Source organism: Mus musculus, chromosome 2 (assembly GCF_000001635.26).
Source record: "Mus musculus strain C57BL/6J chromosome 2, GRCm38.p6 C57BL/6J".
NCBI lineage: Eukaryota > Metazoa > Chordata > Mammalia > Rodentia > Muridae > Mus > Mus musculus.
This window is the reverse complement of record NC_000068.7, coordinates 73,704,432-73,716,851: the sequence shown is the minus strand read 5'-3', so window position 1 is coordinate 73,716,851 and position 12,420 is coordinate 73,704,432. Positions and strand designations below refer to the sequence as shown.

General features: G+C 37.4%; 1 protein-coding gene across 14 annotated transcripts in view; it reads left to right on the top strand.

Annotated features, from left to right (window-relative positions):
* Chn1 (chimerin 1) overlaps positions 1-12,420 on the top strand; it is a 164,708-nt gene that overhangs the window by 58,516 nt on the left and 93,772 nt on the right. For 12 of the 14 annotated variants that reach the window (XR_003949984.1, NM_001166603.1, NM_001113246.2 and 9 more), the window contains 3 exons: positions 433-488; positions 6,366-6,397; positions 9,820-9,933. Coding sequence is in view for 7 of the 14 variants with exons in the window: in NM_001166603.1 (NP_001160075.1) it covers positions 433-488; positions 6,366-6,397; positions 9,820-9,933 (202 nt within the window). In the remaining 7 variants the exon portion in view is untranslated. The remainder of the gene's footprint in view (positions 1-432; positions 489-6,365; positions 6,398-9,819; positions 9,934-12,420) is intronic. The other 2 variants (XM_006498558.2, XM_030246552.1) reach the window with 1 other exon arrangement.

The window sequence follows — 12,420 nt, the reverse complement described above, 5'->3', positions numbered from 1 at the left end:
CTAATGGTGTGGCCTTTAATACAGTGCCTCATGCTGTGGTGACCCCAACCATAACATTATTTTTGTTCCTATTTCACAACTGTCATTTTGCTACTGTTACGAGTAGTAATGTAAATATCTCTGTTTTCTGATGGTTTTAAGCAGTCTCGGTGAAAAGGTTGTTTAATCACCAAATGGGTTATGACCAACAAGTTGAGAAACACCGTTCTAGAAGATATTTGTGTGAATTATGACATTTCTGCTTTTGTTCTCCTAAAATTTGGTAACTTTACCTTGGTTTACAGTCTTTGCTTTATTCATGACAAATTTTTATTTAGCAGGAAATAGGACTGCAACAGTTTTCTTATGAGTAAAAAAGTAAGCAGTTTCTCGTAATATGTTTCTAAATTCTGTGTAAGGGAAAGTGACCCTTTCATGTCTCCCTTCTTGTAGTATACCAGCTGCAGCAGGAAGCCCCTCACCCTCGAAGGGTCACCTGCACTTGTGAGGTGAGTATGATGGAGTGCTTACAACAGAAGCCCTTTGATTCTTCTCTCCCAAGAGCTGATGTCCTTGGAGGCTTGTTTGTGCATGTAAACATTTTCTCTGGGTCACAGCATAATTTTGTAATGAATTGTAGTTTCATTAGATAGATGTATGCTGTTTAGAACATTATATAGAACATATTTATATAGTTTTAAATTATATCATTTTCTTTAACTAACTATAGATTATTTTTACACTTTAAAAGGTTGTATTGCTTATTCGGATAATGAATTTGAAAGTATTGTAGAATCATTAAATTATTTCTTCTATTAAAAGAAAGATTTAAATCATGATTTTTAAAAGGAACAAAAATTGAGTCAAGGCATGTGGCCTTTAGTCCCATCACACAGGAGGGAGAGTCAGGCAAATCTCTGAGTTCCAGGGTTTTACACACACACACACACACACACACACACACACACACACACACACACACACACACAGAACATGGAAATGGGTGGATACGAACAAATAACATGGATAATTACGAAGGAAAGTTATTTTGTATAACACATAAAAAGATGCAATAAAACTCCATAAAAATACCCAAATGAGAGCTCACAAAAAATGCAGTCTATTTTGTGTTGGCCAACAACTCCTGAGCATGGTACCTGCCTTTGAGTATGGTTGATACACTGAGTGACTCTCCACTGGAGAGAACTAATTTCCATTTGCCAGCAGTATCAATTGCAATAGCTTCTTGGTTGTGTCTAATTTTCCTTCTCAGTGCTTGGATCTTGTCTGGTTTGAACTTGTGCTAGCTGTAGGTATGCTGTCATAGTCTTTGAGTTTATATGTATATTAAAATATTTATATGTATATTAAAATATTTATATGTATATTAAATATTTATATGTATATTAAAATATGTATATGTAAAGCACAGCCCTATTGTATTTGAGAAACACTGTTTCCCTGGAGTCATCCATACCCCTGGCTCTTAAAGAGTCTTTCTGCCTCCTCTTCTGAATAGATCTCTGCACCTTGGGCAGGTATTTGATGACAACATCCTATTTAGGATTGAGTGCTTTGAAGTCCCACACTCTCTGCCCGTTGTCCAGTTGTGGGTCTCTGTTAATTTCCGTCTACTGCACAAAGTGTCTCTGTTGAGGGTTAAGCGAGGCACTGATCTTTAGCTATAGAAATGTGCCATTAAGTGTGACTTTATTGCTAAATACCTTTAGTAGGATAATATGTGGATGTCAGCTTTTAATCTGTAGATTTGTGTGTTTATCTAAATAATCACAGAGGTTAAATAACTAGTAAGGGATCTAGGGTCAGGGAGATAGGACATAGTGTTACAGAGAGAGAAGGGACTAGAATAGGATGAATTGAGCAGGAGGATGGGAGAGCAGGGTAAAGGTGGCACTTTGGGAAGGGACAGCTAATTCTGATGACTTTTGAAAAGCCATATGGAAACTTACTACTGAAAAAGCTTTCTAAAATATAAGCATATAGGAAACAAATGTAAATGGAATCACAATAGAAGCAGGGGAGACAATTCTTCAAAAAGACATTTTATGCTATCAAGTAAAACTTTCATTGCCAAGAATGGGCTACCTCTTGTTGGGTCATTGGCCAAAGGAATTCTGTAACCCCCCCTAGACACCACAGGCTATTGCCACAGCTATTGTTTCCCCTTTATGACCTGACGATAGGCACTCTTGCTGAAGAGTCCACTTATTTATATCATCAAACATGGAGAACTTGAGCTGGTTCATACCTACCTGTAATTTTCACCTGCTGAATATTCATGGTATTAGAAGGTGTTTTGGATGCCACAGGAGGAGGAAAGTAATCCTCACTATTACCCTTTATTCTACAACAGTGACCTGCCAGTAAGGTGTAATGGTGCACCGTATATTATGGGACTAACCAACCACTTAAAATTTTTTAATTCAATTTCACTCCATGATATAGAACCTATGTCTGACCCTGCTAATATAACCTAAGATTAGACATTTATATTTTTATTCCTTCAATTAATCAGCCAGTATACTCTGAATAGTTACTTTCTGTTAGATCCTCAGAATTTAAGTTAATATCTCTTTTCAGGAAGAGCTTAGAGTCTCCATAGTGAATGGAGTAGATTAGCCATTAGAAAGTGTGGGAGCAATTCCATGTCATCCAGCTTTGTGGGGTGTGTGTGTTTGTTTCTTCCCCCACTTGTAGGGAACTTGTGGTAGAATGCCAAGAGGTAACAGAGATCTACATAGGTGAAAAATAATTTAAAATAATTTTATATACTAAGTGTAGAGCTTAGACCCCATCCTTGTAGCTATAGAAGTAAAAATATTTTCAGCAGAAAAACATACTAGGCTTCGATCACTTGGCTGCAGTGTAGAAGCCAGATTAGGAAGAAAGCAAAATGTCTGCTTTAGGAGATTGCTGTAGTACTTCTAAGGATAAGTGAAAGGACCTGTAAGATACTGGTTCTGGAAATAGCCAAGAAGGGGCAGACAGAGGAATCTCTAATGCAGCAGAATACATGCAGTTCTATGGACCGAGTGTGAAGGAAAAGTGACTGTAGGGAACTAGTCATCTCTTGATTTATCTCCTTCATCTGTCTCTCAGGAAACAGATTTTTCTTTTCCTTCAAGAACAATTAGATGTTTTTAAAAACTTAATAAAAAGCATATGAATGCTTAAATAAGCATAAATTATTTCTACTGTTGCATGACATTTAAATTTCTAACTTGATAGATTTTTTTTGCTTTGTTTTTGTTTTGTTTTTTGTTTTTTGTTTTTTGTTTTTTTTTTTTTTTTTTTTTTTTTTTGAGACAGGGTTTCTCTGTATAGCCCTGGCTATCCTGGAACTCACTTTTAACTTGATACATTTTAAGTCAACTAATTGCAGATTGTTAATCATTTTTATATTATTGACTAGTCTTTTAATTTGATTATCTGAGTAATGTCTGTAACTTTGAAGATACTATTTAATATCTTAGATAACCCTAAAAGATCTAGAGTTGTTTGTTTGTTTTTTTTTATTTTTTTTCCATTTTTATTAGGTATTTAGCTCATTTACATTTCCAATGCTATACCAAAAGTCCCCCATACCCACCCACTTTTTTTTTTTTAAAGAAAACCTTCCCAACTTCCTTAGATTCAAAAGATGTACAGTGAGTTTTGTGAGCTCAGATGGGTTTTATACTGGAAGACAAATAACTCAGCTGCAGATGCAGCAGAAATAAAGTTTCCCAAAGCTTATTATTTAAGAATAATTCTTAGGAACACATAGAATCATGATTCCCATGAGAAAACAAAACCATGCTGAAAACAATTTAATTAATAATTTAGAGGTCAACCAGCAGAAAAGTTTGTCACCGTGCAAAAAAGGAGACTATGTATCAGAAAGGAAACCTTGTCACTTGTTTGTAGTATGAATTTGGGAAAGAAATGTAGTATGTTGTTACCATAATTCTACAATTGGGAGAACTTGAAGATGCCTTAGAGATTAGGTATATACTGGGCTAGGTTAAGGTGTGCTTTTGAGGATGCATGATATTGTCCCTGAAACAGATTTCCTGCTATGCTGGCAATAAATATTTCAGATTTGTTAGAAGCAGTACTAGATCTGGAGAGCCAGGGAATAGGAAATCCAGACTTGGCAGCTAGGCTTATTGCAGAACCACAGATCACTTGGCAGGCTTTGAAGTTGCTTTGGGAAGTGTCATTCAACCTGAATCAAGTGAGACATCATCAAATAGGCAGAAGGAGGGCCTTTTTGGCTGTGCATAAGATCCCAACTTGCTCTCTACCTCTTGAATAGACAATATCTTGAATAACAAATCTGGCCTCCCTGGTACTCAGTTTCTTCCTGTTCTTTACAACCCTGCAGCCCTGCTATTTGGTACTCCTCTAAAGGAAATGAACGACGACACAGCTGTGCTCTCAATGTTTATTGCTGTATTAGTCACAATGGCCAGGAGAGTCTAGTCAGAGAATGAGTGGGTAAAGAGAACATATGTATATACATGATGAATACTGTAGTTCATGACAATACAGTCTTTAAAAGAAGCAAGTCCTATTATTTGTATTATTGTGGGTGAACCTGGGAGACATTTTAGTAAGTGAAATAAGGGAGGCCCAGAAAGTCAAACACTTATAATCTAACTCTTTAGAATATAAAACGTTCAGGAACAAGTTCAGGTCAAGTTCAGTTCAGGGGTGGATAGTAGTTATTTGATGCTGGGTGGTTGGTGACTGGAAAGGTGTTGGCTAATGAATACAACATTTCCATTAAAACAGGAATACTTCAAGAATACAGATTTTAAGTCTGTGAGGTAGTGCATGTTAATTATGTTAGTCATTCCACAATAAACACATATCAGTACATGATGTTATAAGTGATAATACACACAGATATTAATTATATAATATATATGTTTTCATCAATTAAAACTTTACCATGAAAAACAAGTTAAAAACTGGAAATGATAAAATTCTTTTACAAAGTCAGAGTAGAATCATTCTTACCTTATTGTGGAGAGTAAATGATCTTTAAATGTAATTAAAACATAAGCAAATAGCGGGATTCCCTCGAACCTAGATTATCTCATAGGAAAAGGCCTTTCCATTGCTGTGATTCTGAGCTAGGTTTTTGTTCAGGAACCGACTTAAATATCATCTCAGAATGGTTTTTTCTGACCACCAACTTATAGCTAACATATTAGTCTCCTCTTATTGCCTTTAGACCACTTACTACTCCTTTATTTTCTGTTGTTCTTATCACTTAAAAGACGGACAACAACAAAACCAGTATTATTGTGTGTTTCTAATCCTTACAATGTCCTTTCTTTCTTTTTTTCTTTCTTTCTTTCTTTCTTTCTTTCTTTCTTTCTTTCTTTCTTTCTTTCTTTCTTTCTTTCTTTCTTCCTTCCTTCCTTCCTTCCTTCCTTCCTTCCTTCCTTCCTTCCTTCCTTTCTTTCTTTCTTTCTTTCTTTCTTTTTGTTTTTTTTTGAGAGAGGCTTTCTCTGAGTAGCCCTGGCAATGTATTTTCAAAATAGGATAATTTTGGTTTTAATTCAGTGATATGTCCTCTGCACATAAAAAATAAATAAGGCCAAGATGGCTCAGAGGATAAAGGCACCTGTGGCCAAGCCTGATGACCTGAATTCAGTTCCTCACCCCCGCATGGTAGGAGGAGAGAACCACCCCCTGCAGGTGTCCTCTGACTCCCACGTCTCATGATGGGGCACGGGTGCCCCTCCCATAGCCACAAACACACAAATAATAGAAACAATTTTCTTTAAAAAAATGTTTTCTCTTCAGTATTTCTTGAAGGAATTGGGCAGATCTCCTCTATCTTCCTATCTGTCCAGTAGGAATCCATCAGAATCTATGCTTGTAGATGAGTTGCATGCTATGAAATGCTGTAGGAGGAGAAACTGGCAGGAGGAGACCTGGTGGGAAGCAGAAGGTGATGATATGTTAAGATGTCTGTAACAAAATGGAGAATGTTGAGGACCAGGAAGGAAGAGGACTGGGGACAATGGGGAAGATCCACAGCCTGGTGTGACCCTGTTGAGCACTAAGTTCTCTTGATATTTTACTCTTTGAATAATGTGATTAAGTATCTTTGCTAGTTCATTACTACCTAGAAACAAAACATAGTTCAACTGTTGACACACGCAGCACGGATACATCAGAAACAGATCTAGAGAAAAGAAATAATAAATCCAATTAACTAATAAACAGAATCCATCTTCTCCCCATTAAAAATGTTATGCAGATTCTTTTTCGTGGTATGTGCTTTAGTTTATTATATAAAAACAGCGTTGTTATATTTTGCACATTTTAATTTTCACAAATATTCATTGTTCTTCCTTTTCCTGTAGGTAGAAAACAGACCAAAGTATTATGGAAGAGAGTAAGTATGGATTATCAGAAAGTATCTCATAGATTGTCATATGTAAAAGATACAAATAAATGCATGGTTTTGGTAAAAACACAGGATGAGATAAATATTCTAGTTTGGTGGAATTGAATTCTCTTTCTTTGATTACAGGTGTAATCCTGACTAGTCTAAATAGGAAAATACAGACAAGTATAAAAAGAAAGTACCTTGATAAACAAATGTGCAATAATGCTAAAGAAGCAAGCCATATAGATACATACTCCTAGATGGATCTCAAGAAAGTGTTTATAGTTATGTACTAAATGCAATAAAACATATCTATAGACTCAGTGGGTATGGACACTTTATTTTATATTGCCCCCCTTTCTAGTTTTCTATATTGTGTAGTATCAGCCCAGAAAAGAAGTGATTTGTGTTATTCAGAGACATGTCAAAATTTTTATATACTACCTTCTGAAGATGTTTTCCTAATGTTATTTTATTTTTTAATGTACATTGGTGTTTTGCCTGCATGTATATCTGTGTGAGGGTGTCAGATCACCTGGAAGTGGAATTATAAGCTGTCATATTGGTGTTTGGAATTGAACCCAGGTCCTCTGAAAGAGCAGCTCTTAACCACTAAGCCATCTCTCTAGCACCCTTCCTAACATAATTATTTAAAGCAGTGGATCACTATGAAGGCCAGCTTCCTTTTGTGTAAAATTATAGGCATGTGCCAATGCATCAGTCCCCTCTCAGGCTTTACAAACATCTTGTCCATACAAACTTGTAGTTTGAGTTTTCCACTTAATGTTGATAATGAGCATTATAATATTTTTTTTTAAATTGCCTTTTGGTTTTAGTTCTACAGTTGGGCAACAAACTATACCAAAAATTATTCCAAATGTTGTTTTAGTGTTTAAGGTCTTAACTTTTCTGATTATTGAGAATAGAAATATAGCACTTTGAAGAAAAGAATAAAAATCTATATAAAAGAATATAGTCCATCTCACTCCCCAGATAAAAACTTTTGTTTTTCATTGGGATAATATCAGATAACAATGTATATAGCAAATATTTCTAAATTACTTAAAATTCCAGCCATGGGCCAGGTGGTGGTGGCACACACCTTTAATTTCAGCACTCAGGAGGCAGAGGCAGGAGGGTCCCTGTGATTTCAAGGCTATCCTGATTTACAGAACAAATTCCAGGACAGCCAGAAGACATAGATAGATAGATAGATAGATAGATAGATAGATAGATAGATAGATAGATAGATAGATAGATAGATAGATAGACAGACAGACAGACAGACAGACAGACAGACAAACAGGACAGCCAGAAGACCTAGATAGATAGATAGATAGATAGATAGACAGACAGACAGACAGACAGACAGACATACAGACAGATGAACGACTGACTAACAGATGGACAGACAGACAGACACACAGTGTGTGTGTGTGTGTGTGTTTTTTAGTCGTGTGAATGTCCGTAGGCAGTGTACCTGTGGGTTGAGGTAAGAAGACTGCATAGCTGAGGACCAGTGACCTTAAGGGTTCTTCAGTTGACCTTCTGATTGAGGCTCTCAGCAGGAATGCTGGCCACAGAAGTGTATCTGATTTTAGACTGGAGATTTATAGATTAGGAGGCTTAATCTCTAACGCTAATAGTTATTTTGAGAAGCCTCTTATTGTACAATTTTAAAGGGATACAATTATTGGATCAATTGGTATGAATCATTTTAAGGGTCTTTAAATTTCATTGTCAGAGTGTCTTTCAAAATTTGAGTTTTATTGCTTTAAGATGATTGGTCTTTATTTTAAACAGCTAGCACATTTTGCCAAGTTTATTCACTGATGGCACATATAGTAATCTAATGAGGGTGTCACATCAAGGGTGGGTTACAATTTTGCTTGCACCAGATTCAGTGTATTGCCCGTGGACCTCGTTCTAAACAATTAAGAAATTCATAGAAATGAAAAATTCAGGAGACCAACTAGAGCATTTCTGATTGATGTGATTTAAACATTATTGCCATGCACAATTTTAAGACTGTTCAGAGACTGGGCCATACCTACAAGGAAAAACTTCAGAGAGTTACCAGTTATTCCAAGCAAAATTCCTGGGTTATTAAGGTACCAATAAAGGGCCTTTAAAATGTATTACAAAGTCAAGTGACTATTGTCCTTTTGCACTGTGGGAGCCACAAGCAGTGCTTCTTTTAAGTAGTGAGGCAGCAGTGATGAGAGAGACTATCTCCATGCTCTTCTGTGATCTCTGAGCCTTTGAGATAAATTGAACAGACAGATCACAGCATGGTTGATGTAGTGCAAACAAGGGCATCACAGGAGAAGTAGTATCTACCCAGTGAATTGTCTGAGTTTGTATATTAATATTTTATTATTTATTTACTTTTTAGTAATTTAAAATGCCCTTAGGAACATTGTGGGACAGTTAGGGGAGAAGTGATTTTTAGGAAATATGATTTGTCCCTTAGGAGAGTGAATGGGAGATAAGCTAGTTTGTAGTAAGATTTGTGTGGTGTGATATCACCTTAAATCTCCTCTTTAGGGGAAACTCTGTCTCCCTGGGAAGGAGTTTGCTGGGACTTTGCTCCTTTTGGATGGTTTGTCTTTATGTAGAGAAGGAAGCTCAGAGAAAGATGTGCTGTCAGGTGAGATAACACACTGAAGCAGCACATTCCACATGGCAGGGCCCATAGTCCTTGGCGGTCTTTGAGTTCCTAAAAGGATTTAGTGTGTGAGTTTACAAATTGCAAATCATCATACAGGTCTGAATGATTCCATGTTTTAGATATTTGCCACCACTGCTATTTTTATTTTCTTAGTGTTTTATATCAGGGTGTTGTAAATGAATCTTTGCATAAAGGATTTATCTATTATTTGTGTTTATTCTTCCTTCTTTCCTTTGTTAATGAAAGATAGATTTGGGCAGGAAGTGAAGGCAAGTGCTGCCCCGTTTGCTTGTGGTCTGAATATTGAATGATGCGCATCATGCACATCACTGGCTGACCATGATAATCTAAAGACCCAGGGCCCTGGGAAGTTGCCAGCATGGACTTCCAGCTAGAAGTTTGGACCACAGCACCAACTGCGAAGAAGAAATGAGATACATTTCTGTATAGTATTCTTTAGCAAGCCTATATGGTCACATGGCCACATGAGAAAGGCCACATGGGTAAGGTGGAGGGTTCTGCCTCAGATGGATGTGGATTTTGCTTCTGGGCTGGGAACTAGACTCAGTAGCCATTTTGGTGCTTTTCTTATCATAGAGAAGCTAGCCAGGAGCCAAGCCAGAGACACACGCACAGTTAAATCTGAGTGCTTTTCCTTGCACTGTAGCTGAGAACAGCAGGTGAGGGCAGGGGTTCCTTGTCCTGTTATATTAAAAAACATGAGAAGCTGTGTTTCTGAACTGGCTTTGTTCTGTAGGTATCATGGCATGATCTCTAGAGAAGAGACTGACCAGCTCCTGAGTGTGGCTGAGGGGAGCTACCTCATCCGTGAGAGCCAGCGGCAGCCAGGAACGTACACTTTGGCTTTAAGGTCGGTCATAGACATGCAATTATAACTGTACAGTATTTTAAATCCTCTTAATAGAGGGCTTTCAAATTTAAAGACATCCAGCATGTAATTCAGTTGGTTCTTGTTTCTTGGGGTCTAACTACCATTTTAACAGCTTTGAGACCTTTAAAATTTTCCCATGAACGGTAACCCTCAGTGATTAAGGATTCAGATAGGTTTGTCAGTTCCTTGCTCTCTGTCTTGCTTTGTCAGCTTCCCTCTATTTCTTGAATAAAGAAAGATAATAAACATTCTTTGTAACTAATGAACCTAAAGCCAGTGCCATTTCGTAAGTAAAATTTTGGTTGAAGTAGCTTTTCTTGAGAGCTCTTGGCTCTTCTTTACAATTCAACTTCACATAATGTTTTGGCTGTTCTTAGCTGACAGCATAGTACCTAGAAACAAGTATTTCTGTTAGCGCTGCGCTCAAACCAATTGTAAGAATGGAGATAGTAGCATACCTGTCCACTGGGCTTACCGTGTCAGGCTTCTAAGTGCACTTAATCTTTAAGACAACTCTATATTACCATCATTATTATTATTACTCTTTTTTTACTTTACAGTTGAAGAAACAGAGGGCCTGAAGGAGGTTGATTACCATGGCTAACCAGGGTCACACATATAATAAGTTATACCAGTATTTTAAGCCAGTGAGGCTTAGAGTGTGCTTTTAAACACTGTGTTTCTGCCTGTCCAAAGGCCAAGAATAAATATTTGTTGTCTTTGTTTATCTCCTCATGGGTTAAATCACACTGGTCTCATCTTTGAAAAGACTAAAAAGCAGCTGCAACTTCCAAAGGAAGTGATGAAGAAATGATAGAACACAGAGAGCATAGAACGCTGTCAGTGCTTAAGACAGCTAGCCTTACTCCTCCTCCACGTCTGTTTCTGTGAGGGAACACAGAATCCATTCTCGGCCATAGATGAGTATCAGTTGATCTTCCCTATAACCTGACTGATAGGGCAGTGCTATTTCACAATGAGTTCTGAGGCCATTGTGTTCTGGGAAAGGATCACAGCATTTGGAGAACTTTGCCTTTTGTTACAGATTATGATGTGTACATCCCTCTTCAGCTACTTAGCTGAGTTGCTCATTAATTTTAATTGTGGTATATAGGGGAAAATATCTACTTTTGTAACCCAAATATCTTCTTTTATTTTACTACGAATTTTACTAGAAGACTGACTTGGGGGAAGTCACAGAATTACTTGAAGTTGCTTTTCCTAGCTTTTGGTTTTGTTTCTGCTTTTGAGGACCTCAGACACAGGCCCTGTGCGTGTTGGAGACATCATTCAGGTCTATCTGCAATCCTTAAAGTTGGTTTCTTTGTCTTTCTGTTCCTTTAACTTTCTACCAGGATCCTGCCATTCCCATTTGTGGCAGTCATGTGATTGTCTAGGGTAAGTGAGCCTTGAGTAACAGAGAGTGGACCTGAGTAACTTGGAAGGAAGAAGAGCAGAACCCTGCTCCCTTGACTGCGGTTTTCTTACTCTTCCAAGATCTTGTGCACGGTCTAAGACTGGAGTAGCTTGAGTTCAGGCTTGCCTCTTGTCTTTGGGTGCTGTCATTGTGGCGTTCTCCCTTCCTCAGCCATCAGAGTCCAGCACTGTGGAGTTAGTGTGGAGTAAAGTAACCCTGACTGCACAGGCTCTTCCTCCTCCTCGCCTTCCTAGCCTGGCATTCTGCTCACTTCCTATCCACCTGGCACAGCAAATTGAGGTTAGCGAATAGGTCAGCATCAGTTTGAAGGAAGTGTTTTCCATGTATAGGTCTGTGAGAAACTATAGTCTATCGTTTGTTACTGAAGAACCACCACAGGGTTGTTAACTGAAAAAAAATATGGAGAAAAGAAAGCTGCAGGTGAGGGTAGGAAGAGGAATTTATGAATGTGTGTTGTGAATAATGTATGCATCAAAATATAACTAACAGTTCTTCCGTTTTAAACTAGATGTGTGGCAGGAGAATGCTAAGAAGAATACGAAATAGAAGTTGCCTTAAAGTGTGTATATTTATTATGATCTCATATTCCCAGTTCAGCCGATAATTCTCCCAGTTCACATCAGTTTTTGTTTTTAACATGATGTACAGTCCATTTGTGGTAAACAGCTTGTCTAGTTCATAGCCATCTGTGTTCATTGTGCATTTGTTGGGTTGGCCAACGGCTCTCTATAAAGGAATAAATTTTGAACCTCGGGGTCCTAAGTAGATGCATCAAGATCAATATGTCCAGTACCAAGCTTATCACTTTCCTTTCATGTATCCTATATTATCTCCATTCCCCTTACTAGCTGTTACTACTGGCTGTGTATTTTCCTCAGGTTTTTGACCCTTGTAGCATTCATTTAGAGCTCCCCCTTCCCTTACAGCCCACACTAAATCTTATAACATATATATAGTGTTTACTGTTAAAAATAAGTTTATTATTTTTAATATAAAGTTGAAAATTTTGGTTTTATAATTTTCCTTTA